The 26,861-nt window shown below is 41.2% G+C and overlaps 1 protein-coding gene across 3 annotated transcripts in view; it reads right to left on the bottom strand.

Moving 5' to 3' along the window:
• Positions 1-26,861, bottom strand: part of CGNL1 (cingulin like 1) — a 601,175-nt gene that overhangs the window by 415,196 nt on the left and 159,118 nt on the right. For all 3 annotated transcript variants that reach the window (XM_078684907.1, XM_078684910.1, XM_078684908.1), the window contains exon 3: positions 882-976. In XM_078684907.1, coding sequence (XP_078541033.1) covers positions 882-976 — 95 coding nt within the window. The remainder of the gene's footprint in view (positions 1-881; positions 977-26,861) is intronic.

Here is a 26,861-nt window from a genome sequence, read left to right as displayed (position 1 = left end):
AAAATCATAATTCTAATTCAGCGACTAACTTCTGAAGAAGGCCGGATCGGGATTTCGAGAAACGTATAATGAAGGCGTAAGTGTGCTAGCAACAGCAGCCCCTATGATTACAGCACAGAGTTCACTTGCTCCGTGTACTCATACCATAGAATATTTGAAGAAAGTCTGAAGAAGTGAAAAGATATACCACAGACATGTTTGCAATTCACCGTGTTGTCCTGTAATTAGATGTGCATTCAATGCTAATGGGTTTACAACGAGGAAACTATTCAAACTTGAAGCAAATGTCACAGCTAACCCACTGAAATTACCAGACACCATACTACTGCTCCATTATGAGTTTTGGTCCATCAAACAGGGAGTAACTGAAGAAATTAGTGTTTGTGCACCGCTCTCCACACATTTTTCATCTTTATTTGGATGCAATTCCTTAGATATAATCTGTCAGTTTGTTGCAGGTGGAAAGTATCTGGACAATAACCACAGAAGGGAGCGGGTTCCTTCCAAAAAGCATAATTCTAATTCAGCGACTAACTTCTGAAGAAGGCCGGATCGGGATTTCGAGAAACGTGTAATGAAGGCGTAAGTGTATTAGCAACAGCAGCCCCTATGATTACAGCACAGAGGTGACTTGCTCCTTGAACTCATACCATAGTATATTTGAAGAAAGTCTGAAGATGTGAAAAGATACGCCACAGAGACATGTTTGCAATTCACCGTGTTGTCCTGTTATTAAATGTGCATTCAATGCTAATGGGTTTACAACGAGGAAACTATTCAAACTTCAAGCAAATGTCACAGCTAACCCACTGAAAACACAACTAAATAAAGGGTTCCGAACAAAAGCACTCTACAAAAGAAATCCTTCTAATAATACTAACCCGTCTTTTAGGTAATTATAGAGAATCTGCTTTGCTGTTTCCTCATTGGTTTGCTGTGCAAGTTGTTGCTGTCCCTTCAGGAGATCAGGAGTGGCCTAAAACAAAATGTTACAGTGTAGTTAAGTAACTGTACCAATATTACACAGCATTAAAAATACATATCTAATGAAAGTGATGTATTTCTGTGTTGCAATTTATGCGAACAAGGCCATAAACCAATGAATACACACCATTAACAAAGCTGTTTATAGCACAGTCACAGCCTTACATCAAGAGAATAATAAATGTAATACAAGCATATGTAAAAAGCAACAAATAAAGAGTAAAACATATTGCCAAAAAAGTCCTTAATTAACAAAATTAAATGTGGGCTTTTTTGCACAAACTGCTAAAAAATAACTTATGGTGAAAACAAGTACCCAAACAATTCTGGCTGAAGTGTTTCATTTCGAACTCGATGTACCTCTTTTGCTCATAATTTTGAGGTCTGCATCTTGTTGCTCCAGCTTTATCCTCGAATTATGCGGAGAACAAGTCTCTACCACTGCTACACACCTCTCATTTCTTACAAATGGTCGGATACCTCTTGGTTTTCCTCTTTCCCCTAATCAAGATCTTCTCTGGTCAATTATTGTTTCTACCTTCTGTTGCTTCTCTAACAAAGAAACAGCGTGTCCTATACTAACCTGTCTGTTGCAACTAAGGCAGCCATGTTGTAAGAATTTGTTTTCCCTTCCTTGTTGGGAAGTGCAAGGCAATTAAGCCTTTTCCTGATTGTTGTACGACTTCCAGGGGTAAGACATGCATGGGAAAACCAAGAGATTCCTGCGGGTACAAATAAAGTACGACTGGCATGTGATACTGTCCACAATGACGAGTCATCTGCACCCTAGCTGTTCCTGGTTCAGCTACATTATTAGCTTCTCATGAGAAGTGACGCATAACCGGACTATTCCCTCTGTAATTTAAATGCCAGTGAATCCAAGTCACACATAGATAACACCACAAGGCAGGGCTACGTGCCAATCATTTCACCTTGAAAAAGGAGACTGTGCTAGTAGCCCAATTACTAATCTGCACCATCCCCCGGTCCTAAGTGCTGTATTTTTTATATTGTTGTGAATTCTATTACGGGCTTATCCCAGGAACGTTTTAAATAAACATTTGGTCTCAATACATCTAATGGCATCAGTGTAATCCCCAGGAAATGTATTAGGGTTTTTCAAAATGCATATTTTTGATTAGCTCCACATAAAAGGGAATACTATTGCCCAATTAAATTCACTTAAGTACTTGATCTATTTCATTTTGTGAAAGAAAGTGTTAGTTTCCTGATTGTCATCATTTTTTAATCACATTACTGCAGAGTAACGTACAAAAAGGGTCATTAGTCAAAACACTCTATTTGCTAAAACAACCAAAACATACAAAAACACACGTCATGAGGGAAACGTGGACATCATGAAGATTATTCTGATAGTGTTATTCCAACAACATGTAGAAAAAAAACTTCTCAAAAATGAGCATTCCAAAAGAACTGTTCGCCATTTTGAAAATTGCATCAGGAAGCGAGTTACTTAGAAAAATAAACTATAGACTTCTAGTTCTCATATTCCTCATATAATAACGCTCCAAATTAATGCACTGTTTAATTATACCCACAACCAGTTTGCTACAGGTGTGGGCAATATATATATATATATACATTTTAAAGATCATGGAAGCATCATTGTTGATGTTCCTTTGGACCATCTGTACCATGTCCTTTGTATACTGTGCACAGAGGTGAAAAACACTGAGACCATCAGAAACCACAGCCCCACCTTTCAGTACTCCATGTGATGGGATTTACAGTCTAAACTCTTTTCAATGTTTGCTTTTTATTTGACAATTGGGTAATCCCGACGCACTTGGGATCCAAAGAGACACAGCCAGACCACGCCAACAAAGAGAAGCCTGCACTCCAGAATCCTACACTGCTCAGCTATGTTCATGGAACTAGGTAACGCATGCCCCTAAGATGTCCAGTGTTTACTTTCATTGAGTAAGATTAGCTGTGGTTTTGGCATGACCAACCAAGTATGGCAATGGTTAACCAGATTTTTGGCAGCATATCTGAAGACCTTTAGTGTGTACACAAGTGATACTGCCTTTAAATATTGCTTTCTTTCTTTGGCCTATTCATCTCTCAGTTGCTCACTCAGTCTTTTTCCATGGCAACATGCTCCTGTTTCAGAGCTACCATTCCTTCCTATTCATTTATTTGTAGTTTTATATAGAACACACTAGACCCAAAAGATTTCCAGAGGCCAGACTTTGAAAAAAATTTAACATTTATTGTATTTTTGTAAACTTACACTGTGCTTAGAGAAATTATTAAAATTGTAGGTTGCGGATTCTGGCCAGCTTCAAGTTCCATGAAGCAGTAATGGTATTTAATTAGGGTCTGCATCATCATGAGGTTCAAGGCCTTCTATTCAAATTATGCGGGTCTACACCTAAGATGGCCTCCTAGGTCTTACGGGTTTCATCTGAGTGGCATAGCGTCACAGCACACTTAGCTGGCTGCACTGGACAGATGGTGGCACGTACCTGGGATGTATGTCCCATTGATCCGCTAGGCACAGGGTGGAGTTCACATCTATAAATCTAGGACTTCCTGCAGCTAAGCGCTTAATCACCGAGAGATGGAAATGTTCGGAGTCTCCCCCTGCACTGGTGTGGTCCCGCTCACTAACAGTCTGTACGCAAGCTGAAAGTTTTGCCTTGCGCTGCAAAGACACATTGGGGTTATACAAAGTACGGATGGCAGCTGACTGGGATGTTATATTGCAGGACTTTCAACGCAGGTGGCAGTCCGAGACGAGCCTCAGGTCTCCGTAACATGCACGGAAATAACAGCGGTAGCGGACACAATAGCGTGTATTCCCTATCTAGACCCACACCCCCCATCGTACATTCCCCACCTCGCTCATCATCTTCCAGGGATGCAACTAGATATGTACCCATTGATCCTACAGCTGTGTGGGTTGTACAGGCAGTGTGAGAGTGAAGAATAGTAGCAGAGATCTGAGTTGGGTATCAGTTAACATCAGTTGATGATATTATTCCCTAGATCTTGGTTCCTCTCCCCTCCCTTGTAAATGCCAAACTCATCAGCTCCTACTAGTGGCATAAGAGCAGCATCTAATTACCATATGCCCTGTAACGCATATTGGCAAGTGCCTCCGTGGTAGTCGCAGCGGGCTGGGCTCCATGCCATGCACAGAACTGTTGCCTACATTGTTATTTCCTGTGATGTATGCCCCTCCACGCTCGAGTTGAAATGATGCTTGTAACTGTATGGCACTTTTGTTTAGTATAAGGGTTTCGTGTGAGTACCCCAGACACAAATTAATAGTGCATGTGGACTACTATTTCCGTATTTGAAATGAGAAGACTGTAACCAACTGGGCAAGTGTTTATAAAGATTTACAGTGTTATCCATTATGATCAAGAACCTGATTCCAAGCTATTTTACCGGAACCATGCGGAAGTTGCATTTTCTAAAACTAACACAGGATATCACAAATATACTCTATCCTGCTGCTAGGGTGCAATGCATCAAACATGGGAGAGACAACAAACAAACAGAATTGGTCATCTCACCCCACTAGCTCCTTGTCTACATGACCCCTCTGAACGCCCCCGCCCTCAAATGCCCAGCAGGTAACTAACACAGGATATCACAAATATACTCTATCCTGCTGCTAGGGTGCAATGCATCAAACATGGGAGAGACAACAAACAAACAGAATTGGTCATCTCACCCCACTAGCTCCTTGTCTACATGACCCCTCTGAACGCCCCCGCCCTCAAATGCCCAGCAGGTAACTAACACAGGATATCACAAATATACTCTATCCTGCTGCTAGGGTGCAATGCATCAAACATGGGAGAGACAACAAACAAACAGAATTGGTCATCTCACCCCACTAGCTCCTTGTCTACATGACCCCTCTGAACGCCCCCGCCCTCAAATGCCCAGCAGGTAATGGAACCATTGACTATTTCTTCTTCTGTGTATGAGTTGCTGCCACCACATCAGCACTTAAGAACTTCTGCCACTGAATGGAGGGACAAACAGGTATCATCAATTCCAGCATCAGACTGCAAGAGAGGCTACAATTAGTTACGGGTGTTTCCTTCTACCATCTTTCCTTCATGCCCCTCTCAGCGCCTGCACACCACACCTCAAACGTTCTCCAGAATAACGCAGAAGGTCAGCTGAACAACACCATGGAAAGCATGTCACAGAGATCGTAACAAAGCAAAAGAAACACATCAATAATGTACAGAGAAAGATGCGTTCAGGGAAAAACGTGCATATCAACTGAGCAAAAGGTAGAAAACGGTAGTATGACAAACAAGCATTTGCAAATGTGACACTCATATATATATATATATATATATATATATATCGCTGCTTTGGCCTTTTTGACACTATTCTTCTTGCATTGGGTCAAAATCTGATGGTGAAAAACAAGTGTGCAGATGAAGAACTTGCTCCGCTGCAGCTGAAACATTTCCCTTTCCCTGTGTCTGGTTTCTTGGCAGTGCCACAACGTCGAAACTACTGCGCTTTTTTCCCAGGAAAAAAATTACCTGTGTTAGTGCTATGGTTGTGGATAAGACACAATGCCCCTGGCCTCAGTGGTGCTGGAGCACTTCTGAGAGTGGGGGTGCTGTGACCACTGGTAACAGCTCACTAAGAACAGGGGGTTGAGAAATATCTACTCCTTAGAGAGTGAGTAGGCAGAGGAGCCACACTACTGCCCTATTGAAGACTGTTTCCAAAAGGCATTGATCGAAACATGGGCGCTCATGGTGCATTTTGAAGCATATGTTTCTAAATTATTTTGGTAAAACTGCCCTTGGGTATGTCGTACAGTTGTGCCTGGTCATTTGTGCAAATCCTGCTTTCTAGGTACAGCATCCATTGTCTGAGATGCCCTTGCTGCAATAAAAGTGTTCACCGTAAAGCATCCTGCTTCTTCTTTGAATTAGGCGTGTGCAGTTCCAAATGCCCAAAATTAATAAAGCATAACAGGATACGCACTGTGAAAGAATGTGGGCATTTCCGGATGAGATGGTAGCATACATAGGACTCAGCAGTGGTTTGTTGCAAACCGTTCCAGCCTCTGACTGCCTTTAAAAGCAAGTCACTTGCTGCTAAAAAAAAGTAAAAAAACACAAATGCTTGTTTATTGCTCATTCTCCTGCGTGTGTGCCAGAGAGGAGACACCATACGCGTGCGCATCGCCTGTGCAGGCTCTCACATGAACTGAAAGCTAAATCAAGCACACCGCATGGCTGGAGCGTGTGAGGCAGAGAGGAAATGCCATGCGCGTGCACATCGCCTGTCAGGGAGCGCACATGTTTTGTCTCCCTGCGCTGCATTTGCTAGGCGAGACCTAAAAATACAACAAATTCAGCTGGTAACTATACCTAGCCAAGACTGAGCCTCTGATTCTCAATTAGGGAGTTTGATGTCACATAATTTAATCTCCACAGGCGTAGATTCGACTCAAATTCTTCTTGAGGGTTTTTTTGGTACCAAACAGTAGAAAACCTAAGCAACTAGTACCAACAGGGTCCACGTCTATTAGTCTAGACTCATAACCTCAACATTTTTTTTATAAGATGCAAATTGCATGAATTGGAATGTATAGCTCGGTAGAAAAAAAAGCACATTAAGTGAAAACGATGAGGCTATGAATTTCTACCCGTGAAAGCTATGCCCAACTCGAAACTGTGGTTCCAGTTACTCTGTTGGATACTTTATTTCTTCTGCAAACCACTCTGCAAATATCTTAGAACTTTAATATGCTCCACTAAGAAGCAGGCATGTAAAACAAACATTCTGCAGTTAATCGAAGAATAGCTTAATTGCTCAGCCAAATTCAAATATTAAATCAACTACGATTTCTTGCAATATGTTACCCAGTTGCCTAACTTTATATTTTTCCAGGTTATGCCATCTCATTATTAAATCACCTAACTGATATAAGTATTTGGCGTAAAAGGCAGGATAAATTTGACGATATGTCTACTGTTAAGAATTATAAGGGAAAGAGTGGATTATGTAGGAAGTAATCCACTAACACCATGCTTAATGCTTCAGAACAAGTCAATCTTACATCTCCTTCTATTTGCATTGATATCCTGCTAATCACTATTGCCCCCACATCGGCTGGTATGGTGATCAATAAAAATGCAAGCTCTAGGAATAAGACTAAATATAATTAAAGTGGATGTTTCCTCTGTTCTCAACAGTATTGTATTTATATGCCCATTCATACATGTTACAAGTGAGGTTGCTCCTATTCTGCTTAAAGTTGTCTCTTCAAGGTCAGTTGTTGAGATTCCTAAAGAACAAATGCTCCATTCGCAATGAGGACCAAATTTCTTCACCTGAAGGACCCTTCAAGACTTCTGGGTTATCCCTGTGGATTGGTCTGCTCCGGGGCATGACGTCAGATGCTCGCCCTCTCAACTGCAGCACCGTTTTTCAAAGTAACTTATTTTTCAATGGTGCCACACGCAATACTGGAGTCCGAAGTGAAGCTGCGAGCTGCAGACATCCTACTTGCACCCTTTTTAGATCCTAGGTTACTAATTTTGAGGGATTAATCCAAAATATGATTAAGTGCAAGCGAGGATTATTTAGTGATATTCATTTACGTGCAGTTCTAGGACTTAAAATAAGGAAGGCATTAAGTATTCATTATGCTATGCTGGAGGAGGTGAAATATCGAGCATGAGGCTGCCTGCATAAACATGGGAAGAGTTGAGGGAGTTGGTGGTCATATTACGACATGTTCATGCCCCAATAACGAAATGTGGTTACTGTTTTCCCCTCTAATCGCTCTATTGCCAATGCCTGGTTGATTTATATAGTGTGTATGTGACGTACACTTTCCCTCTGTTACTTCGAATAACAAAATCAATGAAAGATGCTTATTAAAAAAAAAAGGCAGCGGTATCCAGGGTGCTATATTCAAATTCCATGCATGGATCCCTTGGGTCAGGGCCTGAGGCTGCCAAATGCCTAATGGACTTTTCTGAAGTAGGGTGGGTTAGTTGTCTCCGACAGCTATCTCGATTTTCCAGGGGAATCTCCTTAGTAAGCCTTGTAACTGTTTCTCCACTTTTGAACATTTGGCTGAACTGACTGCTACAGCTCAGCCTGCTGGGTGAAAGCCATATTAAAAATGTAACATTAAAGGTATTCAGCCCTACAATTCACAAAAACACCAATGATCTAATTTAGAGTTTGGTGGCTGGGATAATCGTTACAAACGTGAGAGACATCCTGTCCGCACTATTACAAGAGCATTATATACATTGAGACTTGTAATACTGTGGGCGGGATATCTATCACGTTTGTTACAGAGTATCGGGTCCGTCAAAGTCTACATTAGGCCCTAAATCTGCAATGGCAGTACTAACAAATATAAGAGAACAAGGCCTCCCGATGGTTTCATAGTTATTGCAGTGTAGCAATGCAGCTTGGATCAGACCTGCTTAGAAGCATTAGAGAAAGATCTTGAAGTAATTTCTGGATTGCTTCATATACTTTTTATTTTGTGTTAAGATTAAAATGCCAGAATAATGGACCTCGAAAGGACGGCTGAGTTAGTGCAAATTTGTAAGCAGCTACTTGCCATCTTTTGCTAGAGGAATTGCCTGCGAGTCTTGCGGATAGCAGAGGATGCGGTAATGTCATCTTAGACTATTTTATCATGTATACTGGGTGTGCGGACTATGTACCATTGTTAGGCTACTATTCCAGGGAAGCAAGATCCATCGATCAGGTCTGTTTATTCATTGCTTCACTGCAATTACTCCTTGTTCTTTTGCTAATACATAGTATTACTCTGTGCGGACAATTGCCCAAAGTAACCACCGTTCCATTCCAACAGCAGCCATCAATAGGATTATCCACTGCTCGATGGCAATTGCTCCTTGCCCTCTTAGTATCTAGCTAACCAGAGTTCTATATAACAAATGGAGACTCAAGACGGATCAGATAAAACCTTGTGTCTCCATAATGAGGTGCTGGGGAAATGGAGCTCTACAGAGATAAAACTGACATTTTGCTAAAAACAAAGTTGTTTAGAAAGAAGGGGAAGTACAGTAAGCACAGTACATGGGTTTGATCCTCGGTGAAGAAGAAAAAAGGACTGAGCCACATAGCCTTCTGTGCCTTTTCGTAATGAACAATGAGGAGCCCAGCTTCTTGTCATATAAAAAGGAAGCCCAAAAACACGAAAACTCAATTAAGAGTAGGAACAAAGCAGCTAAATCCATTGCATTGCTACTTGTGGTAGACATGCTTAAGGCAGGTGATTTGGATCTGCGCTTATTGTTAGAGGCACCAGAAACAGCTAATGCACAGCCCTGATATTCATACATTCAGACCCATTTGGAAGAGATATTTGACTAACTTGTATTACTTATCTGGTTATCTGGTGCTTTTCTTTATTGCATAGGTAACTTCTCCCCTGGATATAAAATTCCTTATTAAACTCATGTTAAAGAAGAACAGTAAGACATGCCCTACAATTTTTATTTATGAATAATTCACCTTTTGTGTTCCATGGCTGTTAGCGGTTTTCTAAACACAATATGTTTTATTTCATCTATTTCTGTCTATTTGTATAAATATTATTTTATTAGGCTCTGATCGGCCATCATTTCTGTAATGTTCAAATGAGCTTATTTCTTCAGTGTTTTTGGGCCTCCCTACGGCTCCTTGCTTTATCATTTTTCTAGTTTAATCTTCAATTCACAATAAAGCAACAGTGTTATTCTGTATGGTTAGGAAAAAAGCTGCAGCCCTTGTAAACAAATTGGTTGATAAGCCCCAAGGGGACATTCCATGGTGTTAGACCTGTCAGCCTTAGGACGGTATCCCCTAAACGTTTTGCCTACCTACATCCATTTTTGTGTTGAAATTAGTTTTGTTGTCCTTAGGACTCTGTGCACTTTACCACTGCTAACCGGTACTATAGTGTTTGTGCTTACTCCCCTAAACAAGGTTTGACTGACTTACACCAGATTGGCATATTTAATTTACTTATAAGTCCCTTGTAGAGTGGTCTACAATATACCAAGAGCCTGTAAATTAAATGGTACCAGTGGGCCTGCAGTACCTGTTGAGCCACCCACTAAATTAACACCCTAAAAAATATCTCAGGCCTGCCATTGCAACTTGAATGCAGTTTTAAACTGCTAATTCGACTTGGCAATAAAACCCCCTTGCCAAGTTTTAAACTCCCCTTTTATTGCATGTACGTCATCTCTAAGGTAGGCCCTGGGTAGCCTATACGGCAGGGTGCATTGCCATTAAAAGGTTTGACAAGTACTTTTGAGTTTCACGTCTTTCAACTCCTAGATTCTCTTCCCCCTACTGTGAAACTACCCGTCCGCCTGGATAATATTGGGTTGCATTATTACATTCAATAAGTGCTAACTGTTGATTGGCACCAGGTAGGCAGTTCATGTTTGGTATCTATGAAATTGCAACGAAATATCCTCTTTAATGCTAATGTTTTTTTTTCAATCACAATTTTGAAAATGCCACTTTTATTAACCGTTTTGTGCCTGCAGTCTGTCTTGGGTCACCTGACTGGGTGTAACTGACAGACTTTGTGAATTCCTCCCAGACAGTCACACATTAGAGGGATCAGATGTGCCTGGATGGGCCATCTACTGGCAGGATGGGGGTGCAGTGGAGTACAGCCTCACTTGCAACTGAATAGACTGTGCTCGGTCTTCATATAAAGGACTCATCACCCCCACATTGTCACTGTAGCCAGTTTGGAGCCAGGGCAGAGGAGCAAGAGAATCCCATGCATACAGCCTTTACCCCTCAGACACCGCCTGCAGCCCTGCCCCGCTAAACTGTACCTTCTCAGCACATTTTAATCAAAATTTGAAGTCTGTGGTTGGCGATCTTTTAGGTGCTAGTTTTTACAAAAAAAAGTTTTGAAATTCAGAACTCTGGTCTACTGATTAGATTCTTATAGTTTCTATGTCAAATAATTCATTAAAATATATTCTATTTTTTTAATTGGTGTTGAATTTTTCACGTGTTGCGTTTTCACTTCATTATGGTTTAAGTGCTGCATAAACACTTTACACTTTGCCTCTAATTTAGCCTTCGTGCCAGGCTACCCAGGATTAGACACATTTTAATTTAGTGACTTTCTGTGGTTCACTCCACAATGGATTGTGGCTGTTACTTGACCAGGGCTCATACCCCAGACAACCAACAACCCAATTCCTCACACATTGTTTCCAATACAAAGGTATTGAGGGCTACATTTGGAAATATGTATATGCCAGGACCTAAGGAAAATGAGCGCCCTCACTTTTCACCTTCTAACAGCTGAACATTTAGTGTCTGATTCAGGAATCACAGAAAAACAAGATGTCATTATTGGAATACTGTCTGCAGAATACACAGCTACAGCCTAAAAAGGTCCTCATGGGAAAGAATGGCTCATTACATAATTTATAAACCAGAAAGAACAATGTCAGACTTTCATGCTACAGCCACAAATCTCCCATGCCGTATTGAGTGAAACGATAGAGGAATAAGCTGTATAAGATGTTGAAGGTTAAATACATTAAGTGGAGAAGTTGTCCCAGGATGACCAGCATATGGGCCAAGTTCAACGCTTCTGAAGGATTTCTGGTCCCACTGAATGCATTTGCTGGAGAAGCAAACCAGACATGATTGTCAAAACTATTTTTGTCTCAGTGCTCTGGAGATGTGTTCAGGCTCTCTGCACAAAATATATACCTCATCAACATTATTTCCATAGGAATCAATGCCCAGGTGTGACTTGGTCACCTTTAACTTTGGAAAGATTGGTTTTCCAGAACTTCTCCCCTTTCAGGCCTCCCTTTGAGTACAGACCGGAGGCTTTGGCAGCAATATGTAGAGCATGATCTTCAAAGTCTTGATACGATCCTACAATGACAGATGTATCCGTAATGGGGCCTTCTTGAAGTGGAGTGCTTTCTAAATGCACGGAATCCCAGGAAGGAATGCAACAAAGTACACCATCAAGCATACTGTTATGTTAATGCCTTCCCTGCACTTTTAAGTATTTTATTTGTTGTGACAGTCTCCATGAAGTGATAATGACTAAATATCTCCAAGCAAAGGCAGCTTCTCTGGGACTAATCAGGACTAAAGAGCCCGGGATATTTCAGTATGAACCTCATTATAAATACTGTCAAATTCCTGTCAGAAAGCACAGGTTGATTTTGTCTTCTTGGCAAACATCTTTTTCACCATTGCACCTGTAAAAACATAGTGTAGATTTCCATGCTTGCCTTTCCATTCAGTTTTCTTCACAGCTTCTAATCCTGTTCCCAACTTAATTGGTAAAAATTAACACTGGACTAAAAATAAATCTCATCCAAAAATAACTAACCATGTGCGATTCCACACAGGAGGTGAGCAGTCAAATAGAGGTGCATTAAACAAATTAAGAAGGCATGTTCCACCGAGCCCCCATTCATATACAACATTGAATTGTGTTATTTTCAGGAAGCCACAATACGTTCTTCTGTTTTCCCACTGATCGATCTCATCTAAGTTTGTTTACTTTGTTTGCTGACAGTGTATGCATGCATGTGTTTGTAGGGATTCATAAAGCGCAAACCTAGCTATATAACAACAGAGTGATGCACAGTAAGAGGAGCAAATAATCAAGGAGGGGGGAAATAGGGGGCGAAAAGCAGGGTTGCTTGGAAGTCTCAGGCAGAGGAGGTATCAGAGGGAGTTGGAGAGAGGAGAGAAGAAAGAGAAGTGTAAGTGGGAGAAGAGGCTGGTTACATTTTTATGAGACACTGCCAGAAAAGCTGGGTCTTAAGCTCTTTTCTGCAAGTACATAATCTGCAATTAGTATTTTTGTCCAGACCTCAAACAAATCATAGTCTCATCATTGTCTGCCATTTCATACATCACTCCTCGGAGCACAGCTCATTACCAGACAGATGTAAATGGACCATGTTATTTTAAAGAGGTTATATCATCGACTAACACTTCATTAACTCCACAAGAGAACAAGTAATGGGGGTTCGCTCACAAACTGGTACAGTCACTCTGTTGAAATAAATGCGTATTACAATGTAGGAAACCAATATTTTAAAGTGTCAAAACTAAAATAAGTATGAGCCGTAAAATAAATTAACAAGAATATACGCAAAAACGCCCAGTGACCAGTGCACATTCTCATTCAAAGAAATGTCATTTATCTTTTTGTGTGCGGACATAAATAAAAATTAAACAAAGCTTAAATTGAGATAGAGTGGATGAATTGATTTGCTAAAGACACTAAACGTTCTCTTCTTCCTCTTTCCTGACAAACTATTTCAACAAATACATACTGAGTAAAGCTTGAGTACTAAAGATGAAAAGTTAAAGGACCATGTACTTAGTAGAGCAACATAAAGGTGTGTAAAAAATGTCAAAAAGAATGCATAAACTGGCAATGTAAACAGAAGAATGATGACCGAAAATACCTTCAAAATAAGGAATAAAACCAATCTCAATCTCATGGCCAAATCCCCACTCGAGAGATTTGCTAACAATGTCAACATCCTTCAACAAATGCACGTTTTTTATAATACAGTTTATTGGTAGTACAGCACGGACTGAAGGCCCATATATAAACATATCAATCGTAGTACAGTTCTGAGCAATATCAATATTTTGGAACTCCAAAAACCCGGGCACAGACCAGATACCATGCCCCGTACCCCCAAAAATATCAATCCACTGTAGTGGAATGGTGAAACCTACGAGCAGTTGTTATGTCTATGACTATATGACCATATTTCCTACTCTATGAGGGATTCTCTGGGCTGTATAGAGGGCAGGTTGATGCCCCTGTAGTCTGTCCACCGCTTCCAGATTCTATTATGTTTCTGAGGGCAACCATGCGCCTGGAATACTGCAGGTTCCATCCCCATACATCTGTCCATGGCTCGCTTCCACCCACCCACTGAGGGGTGGGGAGACCCGCTTCAAGTGTGCTTAGACATCAGAAACTAAGGGATTGGTGCCCAGACAGATTCCAGACATCCCCACAGGATATTCTAGTCAGTAGACCAGCTAGCTCACATTGCCACTATGAGCCCCTCTTACAAAGGAGCTAAGAGTTTCTGGCAACTATGGAACATGACAACCCTAACACGTCAGGGATCGGGGAATCAGTACAGTACTTTTCGCTCACTCTGTTTTACAGAATAAACAGTGAGGAAGTTTTCAATAAGCATTTATTGAACCAGGGTCATTTTAGTATAAAAAATTTGCGCTGCAACAACCATTAGATATAAACAGATATATATACGGTTATGAGCACAAGTAGAGTATAGAAAAGGTAGAATTCTACCATAGTGCTAAAACAATGAATATATGCAGGAATTTATATACATAACAGTAAAAATGCATACTCCTACGATGCACACCCTAACTAAATGCACCTAAATGTACCCAGCATGTATGGTGGTGTATAGCCAAAAATACACTTAGGCTCGAGGCAACCCCATTATCTGATGTGAGAGAGCAAAGGACCCAGTCTTGGTCTCGACATGGACATCCCGCAAGGGATATCAGACCGCTCCATGCTGGAGTGTCTGCGTGCAGGGACCACTGCGTCTCGCGTCAGCGTGTCAGCATGGAAATCTTTTCTCCTCTAATTTGCCCAGCAAAGATGTAGAGCTTATACACCTGAATGGATTCTACCTGTACTGTGGGCATGTTGGGCAAGTATGACCATAGAGATGACCCTGATAACGAGGTATTATGCAGAAGATGGTAATCTTGCTGTGATACTGAGAATCCTCACGCATAATACATGAGGGTAGTTTTAGGAGAAAACCACACAACAGTCATGTAGCACCTAAACAGGTAAAAGGTCAGCGTCAAACCAGTTATGTAGAACAATGGTAGGACAGATGTAAGTAAAAGGTAGTGCGACTACCTAGGCCTATATTTTGGTACCTTGGGGTTCATAACACTGTTGCCACCGATCCCGTTTGTGGTATGTAGGAGAACTAGTTTGGGTTTAAGGGGGAGCGGTCAGTACAACGCCAGGCAAGCGATTACCCAGTGCCAAAATGGCAGGAGTGCGGTGCAGCTCCATATCGTGAGGAGGAAAGTCGCTTCCTACCCGCCACCTCGGAGACATGTGGGGAGGATATTACTCCCATACGCCAGAGGCGGGAACTTGTGTAATATGCCCAGTGTAGGTATTTGAACTGGATAAAATGATACTGTGTTTCACTGGCAGCGCCATGGGGACCTGCCCAAGGCCTCAGTCCTCATTAAGGTCTGTGATGTCACCTTCTCAAGTTGCCCATAACACACCCAACATGGTGTGGCTATGTGTGACTAAGGTTTGGTATAAATGTCTGATCTTGTGGGCTCCCATAACATCCATTAACAGCCGCCCTTCTAGTGGGTTAAACTTAGGTAAGTCTGTCAGATTCCTGATAGCTGATGTCAGTGCGTGTCTAAGTTGTAGATTCTTGTAGAACTGGCTATGGTGGAGAGGATATTCATCCTGAAGCTGTTTAAAGGATTTGACCACTGTACCCTTCATAATGTCTGATAGGTCCAGAGCGTGGAACCCCGGAACAAACGCCTTTTCTGAATCTGAATTTGTTTGTAAAGTGATGGACTTCCTATTGAGGAAAACAGCATGTTTGTTGATGATGCCCGCTCTTTGTGGCAACACTAGCAATTGAGGAACATCAAGATGACATTTCCATTTTAACTTGTGAATGGGGAAACACGTTAGTTTAGTGGAGACTGATGCACTTTTCAAGATATGCCTTATTTGCAAATAACATCTCTCAAAATCATGGATTGTAAACTGATGGTTTGGTCACTGGTTTTAGGACACACCATCTCGGATAGTATTAGAATACACTGCTGTAAGACAATAATTACAACTCTTTCCTCTTAGATGGCAATCCCCCATGACCTGGAGTTCTCTCATGAGCCACACCAGCTTTTTAATCCCCAAGCTTGCTCGCTGTGGAAGCTTTAATTGCCTCTTATTCAGCTCATTATTACTCGGGACAAGAGCTCGACTGTGAGAGAAAGGCTCCAGGCAATAGAAGGATGTTGAGGCAGTAGGATTGGCGTATGCTACTCACAATAGTCAGATGGATGTTGGGTCCTTGGTTGCACTTCTTAAATGCAGTGTGCCAGGCTGCAATCACTCAGGAAATTAAGACTTGCGACCTAGGATAAGGTGCTTTGGGTAGGAATATAGTGGTTAACAAAGGTGAGCCTCTCTCACGGACCATGCAAGGAAGCAGCATTCTGCACAACGCACAGCATCTTGGCATATTTGAGCAGCCTCCTGACATATTTGCACAAAATAAAGAACTAATGAGTAACAACCTCATACTTAGCAGCTCTCGATTAGTAATGAGCCCAGAAATTGAAATGGACAGCGAGGGTGCAATTTGATTTCCAAGAACATTTTGTCTTAACATGTGCCTACTTCGGAGGTCAACATGCATATATATGTAAATGTAAATGCATGTGTCTTATAAAGCGCACTGCTGCCCTGAGGCGTCGTAGCGCTGTAGACCGCTGGGGAACCCGTCCTGGCTATCCCTGTGAGATGGTCCCTACTTCAAGGTGAAACCAGGCATCCCAATACCTATTACCAAAGCATGCTACAGCTCTTATTGTAAATCACACTACATGACATGCACAATCAACACAGTACCACTGCCCACTCAGCTAAACTATGAACGTATGAATATCCTACAACAGAATGCCTAAACACAGAACCAAAGTAGTCTGTAATTAAGGTCATATAACAGCAGTTGTCATCACTAGCTAATTGACAAAAACATGCAGAGTAATTGGCACACTTGACAACAACATATGTCAATGACCAAATAAAGCCCTCCAGGGACATCATTCAAAGTCTCAATCCACAAAAGTCTTCAGAATCCACCGTGTTTAATTTTATAAGATGAATAAAAAGCACTTGACCACCCCTGCTGTGTCAAAGGTTCACTGCAATTTAATACAACTCACCTCCCCCACCTGAAGTGTTCAAAGCTAGAATAGTTGCCATCTTTAAAATGGATAAAGACCTGCATAAGTCTGAAAATTACAGCCCATATGATCCTTGCTGTATGCAGACCGTAACATCTTGGTGAACATACTGGCCAAGAGACTAAAATGTATCCGCCCACTTTAATACTGACCAAGTTGGTTTTGAACCACACAGTTCTTCAGCAGTCCACCTCCGAACTTTAACACACATTTTATGGCAGGTATGCAGAGACAAGGATGAGCAAATAGCAATTTCATTAGACATGGAAAAAGCTTTTTATCTAGTAGACTACGGGTACCTACAGAGGACCCTGAAAGAATGAGTATGGTCAGCACTTTCTCTTCAAAATCGGATGGCTTTATGTAAGGTAATTTATTATGCATGATTAATTAAAACCGTTGCATGTACATAACACCGGCAATTAAATGAATTATATGTGAATCCTGTGGCAATTGTAACATGCAACCCTTCCCAATCACCAGAGGAACGAGGCAAGGGTGTTCTATGCAAGCATGAAAAGTGGGGTTCTACGGGTACCAAATATGGAAATGTACTGGATTTCTTTCCAACTGGCCCCACTGAGGTACATGATTCACAAGAGCATCAAAAATCCAAGAAGGGTGCCTATTACAGAAGATAAAATCTTAGGTGGATTAGGGGGCATCAGTATATTATACTCTGAAGATAAAAAACATATTACACATTCACACCCAATCCAAAAAGCTAAATACTGGGGCGGACAAAAGGAACGCAACCTTACCCTCAGTCGTCCTGCATTGCACAAAGGGGTTCCCATATGAGGCAATCCGGATAAGAAACAGAGGACCCATAGAGACAAAGTTCAGGATTGGGGTATACATACAACAGAACAATTCCTGACTGAGGGGCAGCTCTTGACATTTCCTGAGGCCCAAACCTCCTTCAACATCGAACTGAAGAACTCTTGGAAATACCAACAACTGCTACACAGTCTCCAGATAAACTTTCCTCAGGGTAAGGGGAACCTTTAAAGGAGTGGTATCCGGAGTATGCAACACCCTTGTAGCCAACAGTTACTCAACATCACTCGTTTACAGCGTCACAATCTGATGGTCGGATAGACTAACTTGAATAAACTGACGACAATTGGGTGGAACTCCTCCATACACATATAAAGCACATTAGATAAGCAAGACTGAAACTAGTATATTACAAGCTGATCCATAGATGCACTGATCACCCTACAAACAAGTGCAAGTCGGGCTATAACCCTCCTCCCTCTGCTGGAGATGAAAACAGCCAGATGGGGACATACTTCATATAGTCCGGGAAAGCAGAAACCTAAGAGTACTGGAAGGCGAAATGGAGAGTCATGCAAATTACATCAGGTGCCATAGGAGAGCTGACAGGGAAGCAGCTCTTCCACATGAAGTAGTCATTCCCGAAATTAACCAGCAGAGGCCACAATGGTTAACCACATTTCCTAGAAGTGGCCAAAATGAGAACTCAGCACTACTGGAAGATGGCACAAGTGCCAAAACAGATGGGAGGGGATAAAAGGAGGGAGGGATATGGGGAAAGAGGGAAGGATTAACTAAAGGATGTATAGAAATACCGCATTATATTATTATTGCTGTGGCAATAGGTCAGAATGGCATTGACTGGTGTTAAGTTCCGTGAACAGAAAAACTTTATTGTTTGCACTGAAAACTCAAAAACATTACTATCAAAAACGTCTTCAGACTCCAATTGCAATGAAAACCTCATAACTAATTGGAAAGTTGTATCTGGAACACTAAAAGTGCTGTAATGTCATACCTATGACTACCGTACACAACTAAAGTGAGGAATAACATACATATACATATATATAAACTGGAGCTCTCCTTAAAAGTACGCTCATAAGAGTACTTGACAGATCAGCATTGTGGGCAAAGAGCAGAACTATGTTAGTTACAACACTGCTGTCACACCACCAGCAAAACACAATCTGTAGATTGCCTACTGATAAATGCTCTATCACTTTCTAAAAACAAGCGCCACATCTACGACCTACTCCCTGACACGCGACCCAACTTACTTTTCTTAACTGATTGGTGAATGACATGGCTCCAGTACTGCAAGAAACCGTTCCTCAGGGTTATAAAATTGTCATGCAAATAACCTCTATAAAATGTGGTTTTTAAATAAAAAACTGTCAGGCAATATCACATAGGCAAATAAGGAAGTGGACTAGCTGTTGCATTCAAGAAAAATAAATCTCACTAAAGGTAAGAACGCTTCCATACAAGTTCTGTGAGGCCCTCATCACCAGATACAACCCTTAACCAACCTCCGCCTGTACGTCCTCCTTTATAGACCACCACCAAGCAATGCAACATTCCCAGACATGTTTGCTTTGTTCACCCTAAGTTGGCAGGGTATGCCCAGACATGGGTCCCTTGCTCACTTTGCCACTGGATTCAAGCTAGCCTGGCTGATGAGGGGTGTTGCCACAAAACTCGTCCCCCAGGATGCGGGTTTCCGGTCCAGGGAAGACCTGGTTTGGCAGTTCGGGCTGGACTGTTCCCATGAGGCACAGGGTCAAGACAGATTTGCATATAGCTGGGTTGGAACTGGGGTGGCAAAGTGGCCTAAAGAATGATGGTGGATTCAACCCAAATATGTGACTGGGGGTGAGTGTCTGAAAAGTTTCAGTGCTCTGTTATTCAGCTCCTTGTGTTTGCTTGAGACACTTTTCTAGGAACAGTTTCAGACATTAGGACACTACACTCCAACATATGCATCCTTGGTGACCTAAACAAATGGTCTGACAAACCTAATATGTCCCATCCAAGAACTATCATTACTAACCTAGATATACTGAAGCTACATCGGATCATCCACAATGGGCACATCCTAGATGTCATTTTTGCAAATCCAGAAGTAGTTACCTTTCAAAGGATAACTCGAGTCACATGGTCAGACCACCATCTGGTAGCTTTCCAAAACAAAACACCACAACTCACCACACCTATGGCCACCTTACATGCAACCACATATAGACTGTGTAACACACAATTTTGAATACTTAGAAACACAACTAGCATTGAACATAGATCTAAACTCAGTTTAAAACCTCTACGAGTGGCTCCAGGAAGCTTTTGCTTTCCTTTTTTTTTTTAAGTTTGATTTTATTGAAATAAGAGAAAAGGGGAAAAAGGAAGGGGGGGAAGGAAAGAAGAAACAGCAAGGAGTATAATAATAATTACAACATAAGGAAAATTACAAATATAATAAACAAATATTACAATGAGCATGTAAAATATGAGCATATACGGTATAAAGAAGAGAAATAAATGTTCTGCATACAAATAATGAAAGAACAATGAAATAAAAAGGCAAAGCAAGTTCAAAGTGGTTTGCGGGCTTCAACAGAATCAGGAGCTAAGGAGGGGCAAGAGGAGCATTGGAGGAGAGATAAGATACCAAAGGGAGCCATAAAAGGTCCCGCTTGATAGCTAGTGAGATGGGAGAGACATAGTTTGTATCCAATCGGTGATGGAAACTGACTGTATTCCACCAGGCACGATAAGACACATTGGCAGCTTGTTTCCAATTAGAAGTAATAGTGTGAAAAGCAATAACAATTAAGAGATCCAGGAGTTGGTAGTGACCAGGGGACGGAGGAAGGTCAGGAGATAAGGAACCCAGAAAAATCAAGATAGGGGAAAAAGGGATTTGAAGATGAAAAATTTTCTGAATTTGGGCCCATACGGAAATCCAGAACTGGGAAATGTGTGGACATTCGAATAGCATGTGTTTGAGATCAGCTGAGGGAAAAGGGCACGACCAGCAGGTGGAAGGAGTATCAGGTGGGAAACGTGAGAGGGAGAGAGGAGTAAATAAGGTTCTATTATAAAGAAAATACAAAGTTTGGGTAGTATTAGCAGCTCTAGAGGCCTCATGTAGTTTACACCAGATCTTATCCCAAAGAAGGGTGGACCAATCCTGAGAGAAATCGGATTCCCACGTAACTTCAAGTTTAGATTTTGCCCTATCTACTGAACAACGAAAAGAATTGTAAAGAGAAGAGGCGGAGGGAGAAGATTCCAGCAAGGAGGAGGTGGTCTGACGATCAGCAGGTATATCACATGAGGAAGGTAGGGACTGAAGAAAGGAGATGAGAGCAGGTAAAAGCGAATCATATTGAGAGCGAGTGCTGGAAGGCAAGTGAAAAGAGGACTGTAAGACTGAGAAAGATAAAGGAACACCATGAGAAAGTAATTGAGAGATCCAACATAAACCGCGTGAGTGCCAGACCTTCCAATAAATCGTGCGGTTACGAATTTGAAGACGAGAATTGAACCAAATAGGCTAGTCATGAAAAGAGTGAGAGGAAGGGAAAGAGGAAGACCGGAAGGGAAGGAAAAGAGTGCGGCAATGTGAGATAATCGGAGTGCGGAGGCGAGCCGGGCAAGAGGTGAAGGATAGAACCTCACGAAAGGTGAAGGGAGAGATGAAAGAAGATTCCATGGACAGCCATACTGGAGGATAAAAGGGGGGATCATCCGAGAGCCACCGAGTAGTTTGTTTCATAGAAAAAGCTCGATGGTACTGCCTAAAGTCCGGAAAACGGACACCGGAGTGAGCTTTATCTTGTCGAAGGGTCGCAAGGGCGATTCTGGAGCGTTTACCGCGCCATAGGAATTTCAAAAGCAGAGAATCCATTTTTTTGAAGTAGGAAATGGGAATAAGTATCGGGAGCATGGAAAGGGTGTAGAGGAGGAGGGGAGAAAGCATCATCTTGATAGAATTAAGGCGTCCCCACCAAGACAAAAAGAGAGGGTGCCAACGGGTGATATTAGTGTCCAACTTTTTAGTGAGATAAGTAAAATTAAGCTTAAGAGTGTCCGAGAGAGTAGGAGCCAATAGGACACCCAAGTACTTGATTTTGGATGGTTGCCACGAGAAACCAGATTAGGCGAAATGATGATGAAGGCAGAGAGAATTTAGAGGAAGAACCTCGCATTTGTCAACATTCAATCGGTAGCCCGATACCGCAGAAAACGAGGAGACTTGTTGTAGAAAGGAAGGTAGAGAGGATGCAGGATTATAGCAATAAAAGAGGATATCATCCGCATATACTGATAATTTAACCTGTTGGGAGCTAAAATGGAATCCGGAAATCGTATCATCCTGACGGATTTTAGTGAGAAAAGGTTCTAGAGCCATAACGAAAAGAAGAGGAGAAAGAGGACAGCCTTGACGTACACCCCTATGCAGAGAGAAATAATCGGAGGTCATACCGTTAACAAAAATGGAAGCTTGAGGGTTAGAATAGAGCAAGGAAATGAGGGAAATAAATTTTGGAGAGATGCCAAACCAGTGAAGAGCTCGTAACATAAAATCCCAACCAATCCTATCAAAAGCTTTTTCTGCGTCTAAGGATATAGCCGCAAAGGGAAGATTGAAACGGGAAGATTTGTTGATAATGTTAAGGAAGACACGCGCATTGTCCGAAGAGAGTCGACCTTTCACGAACCCTGATTGCTCCGGGCCAAGTAGGTCAGGAAGAAGGGGATCCATTCGAAGAGCGAGAATCTTAGCTAATATTTTGTAATCCGTGTTAACGAGAGAAATCGGGCGGTAATTTTTGCAAAGAGAGTGATATTTATCGTCTTTGGGAATCAGGCAAATCAAAGCTTGCTGAAAAGAACCGCTCGAAGCAGAAGCTGAAATAAAGAATTGGAAGAGAAGGAGGAGTTTAGGAAGAAGAAGAGAAGCAAAGTGGGAATAAAATTCGACAGTAAAGCCGTCAGGTCCGGGGGCTTTACCATGGCGCAGTTTAGAAACCGCAAGAGAAACCTCCGAAAGGGAGATATCAAGATCTAATGAAGCGAGATTGACATGGGAAGTAGGAGGGGAGGGTAATGCTTGGAAGTAAGAATCAAGATCTGAGGGTGAGGGGACGGATTCAGGAGTGTATAAGGCATCATAAAATGTGACAAATTCAGAGAGAATTTCCTTATCCTTAAAACAAGAGGCACCTGAAGGAGTGCGAATGGATTCAATTTTCGTACGCTCCTTCCTGATTTTCAAATAGTTGGTAAGGAGCTTCCCCATATTATTTTTACCACCGTAATATCTGGAATTACATTTTAATAACATGTTAGAGGCTGCTTCGGTCGTGAACTTGTTAAAGGAGATCTTCGCTTCGATTTATTATCAACTTCGTCGCGCAACGGAAGAAACTTCGAGAAGCTAAATCGGCTCAAATCCTAGCAGATATTAAACGTTTAGAGATTGAATATTCCTCCTCCTCTTCCGACTCCTCCCTTAAGCTTTTGCTTTCCTAATACCACTAAAAACAACAAAACAGGACAAAAGAAAACCAGCACCATGGTTTACGCAAAACAAAAAAAAAGATAAAACAACAAATTGCAAACCTGCAACGCACCTTGCTCAGAACAAACAACACTCAAACTTCACCTATACAAACATAACAGAATGTACAAGTCAACTACCAAAACAATATAAAAAATATAAAAAATACATAGTACTATTCAAACAGAATTCAATTTGCTAAATGTGCAAATACATTTCTCAATGAATTCCGTGAACCTAAATGCACGGAAGGAACTCCTCCCATTTCTCAAGAATTTACTGATAAACTAGCAAATCATTACACTCCGCTATGTTGGATTCCTTTATAAAATAAATTGAAAACAACCAGCACCAACCCATGTCTAACAATTCCCTCCAAGGATCGGTTAACCCAGCCTCTGCATTCCCTCAAACAGCTATCAAAGAAATGGAGTTTATGGATCTTGTCAAAACAAGCAGGCCAGCCAGTTGCACTTTATCCACCACAAATCTTCAAGAACATTGTTTAACTACCTCTGCTGCCACACGGGTCAGAGCAGTCATTAATAAATTCTTTAACAGAGTTCTTCCCAGAAGACTAAGAACAATACATACGACCATTATTAAAGAAAACAAATCTTGACCCACATGTTCCAAACAACTACATGCCGATTACAACTGGAACTTTCCTGGGTAAGATGGTAGGAAGAGCAGCATTCGCCCAGATGTCACAATTTATTAAAGTTAACTCCATACTTTCCGATTTCTAAACAGGATTCTGTCCAGAATATGCCCTCATCCCATCTGGGATGACATTATAAACACAGTAGAGCGGAAAAGAGTCCCGACCTAATTTTCCTAGACTTTAAGCTGCCTTCAACAGAGTGGATCATGACACTCTGATCCAAAGACGCCACGAAGTAGGGATATAGGGAACTGTTTTCGACTTGAACACATCCTGCCTCCAAACCAGCACAAATGCCATCCATACTCACCCCCACCCCGTTTTTCATTCAAACAGCATTTCACAAAAGCAGGGGTCTCTCAGGCTTTATAATCTCGTCCATGCTTTTTGACATTAACATGAAGTCATTAGCAGTAATGAACAATGACTTTCAGCTCACATGCTATAACTACACAAATGACATAGAAATACTTCTTAAACTGGAAAGTCCCAAAGAAACTGGAAATTCAAAAATCTTCAGTTGCCTCTGAGCCATTGATCAGTGGATGACTTGGAGCAATCACAAACAAAATGAAATGAAATGAAATTAAATGAAACCCGATTTATATAGCGCTACTTAGCCCAATGGGTGTCAAGGCGCCTAAACCAAATGCTTGTAATAACCCCAAAGCAAGCTTACTGGTAGGCCTTGATAAAACACCACGTTTTTAGCGCCTTTCTAAAAAGGGCCAACGAGGGTTGAGTCTTGATCTCAGCGGGGAGGGAATTCCATAGTCGGGGGGCCACAGTAGAGAAGGCCCTTCCTCCCCATCTGACCGTATTAATGCGGGGAATGCAAAGAAGATTCATATTGGAGGAACGGAGGCTCCTTCTTGGAATATAGCAAGTTAAGAGGGAGCCTATGGCATCAGAGCATCTTGCCGATAGGGCTCCAAAGACCAGGCAGAGTATTTTAAAAGAGATTCTAAACTGGATCGGAAGCCAATGGAGGCTCTTCCTGGCTAGTGTGGCAGAAAAAGAATTAGGGGCATCCAGAACAAATCTTGCGGCCGCATTCTGCACAGTCTGAAGGCGTTGAATAAGGCCTTTATTGATATCTGCATACATTGCGTTGCAGTAATCCAGCCGAGAGGACACCAGCGCGACCACGGTCTGCTTACGGGCCAAAACTGAAATAAACACTTGTAGCAATTGGAAAAACTATGACCCACTCTGTGCGTGGCCTGACGATCTGGGACCACCTCCTATAGTATCAAAGGAAGTAAGAAACCCTGGAATTACCATGGACTAAAAGTTAAAAATGAATGACCATATGGATAAGTTAGCAAGATCAAACTTCTTTACTATGAAAACTCTAGGTTTCTTCCCCCACCTAGGATTTCCACACAAGGTGCAAGATACTATCTCTTTGGTACTGTTTAAACTGCATTACGCCAAGGGTTTCTACCACGGATCATCTTTATCAACTTTGAAAAAAACTACAATGCCACGAGGAAGGTACAGGAATAAGTAATAATGTGTATGTACACTGCTGAGTAATAAATGGGCAATAAAATGTGTTTTTTTTTTTTTTAAAAGACTACAACGAATTCAGAACTCTGCTGCCAGACTACTTCTACATGTAAAGCCACAAGCCCACATCTCCCCTGCCTTGAGTGCCCAACATTGGTTGAATGGTTGACATAAGATTTACTTCTTAAGCAGCTTTATATCACACATAAAGCAATACAAGCAACAGGATCACTTTTCATCAGGAATACAATCACCAAATACATACAACAAAGAATTAGCACACAGTCTCGGAACCCCAGCATACAATAAAATAAACATGGGTAGTACTTCTTTCTCTGTTCAAACGGACACACTATGGAATTCATTACTCCCTAATGTAAGATCCATGGATTACTACCTTATCTTCTTAAGACTACTCAAGAGTTGGCTCTTTCCTACATGACGATCATACTCAAAACACAAACCTTTAGCATATGCTTGTGTATGTAAACATGTATAATTTTGATTATATGTATGTATTTAAATATGTGCATTTCTTTATACAAATATATATATATTACTTATGATTTAGAAATATATAAATATTCTTGTAGGTTTAACAAATGTATATATTACTTATGATCTATATATATATATATATATATATATATATATATATATATATTTATGCTTTGCATGTATACAGGTCACTGCATAGTGTACACAAGTTATTTGATAATATGCTTAGTGATATTTGTTTTAGTTTATCTATTACAATGTGTGATAAGGTATATATGTTATTTGAGTATATGCTTATGGGTCTCTGTTTTAGTGTGTAAATATGATCATAACAATTGTATCTATAAGTGCTTCACTACTGAAATATTAGGGGAAAACATACAATAAAAAACAAAAAAATAAACGTTGTATCCCTTTATTATTTTCCATATACATGCATACCTTTTTATGTAGACATATCTATATATGTATTGCTTTCCTCCCACTTTAGAAAAAACGTCAAGTCTCCAATTCACTACTCCATGTCTCTATACCGCATTCAATATATCCTCTACCTCCACACTCTGACTCATGTCATACTCATTTTACTACTATGATCTCCCAAGTAACCCCTTCTAGACTCTTCCCGCCTCTATCACTCCTTTATCCTATTCAATCCATTAAATTAACAGATGGGCATGCCCACCGCTCCAATTAACAACTTCTATTTATACTAATCTACCACCAACCCTCTTTTGCATCCTGAAATTCGTGCTACTTCCCGAAAAGTGCTTCAACTCCTATCAAGGATAGTAAGCACTATATAAATAT

The sequence above is a fragment of the Lissotriton helveticus genome, chromosome 3_2, assembly GCF_964261635.1.
Source record: "Lissotriton helveticus chromosome 3_2, aLisHel1.1, whole genome shotgun sequence".
In the NCBI taxonomy this organism is placed as follows: Eukaryota; Metazoa; Chordata; class Amphibia; order Caudata; family Salamandridae; genus Lissotriton; species Lissotriton helveticus.
The sequence above is the reverse complement of the archived record's forward strand: the minus strand, read 5'-3'. Positions and strand labels throughout refer to the sequence as shown.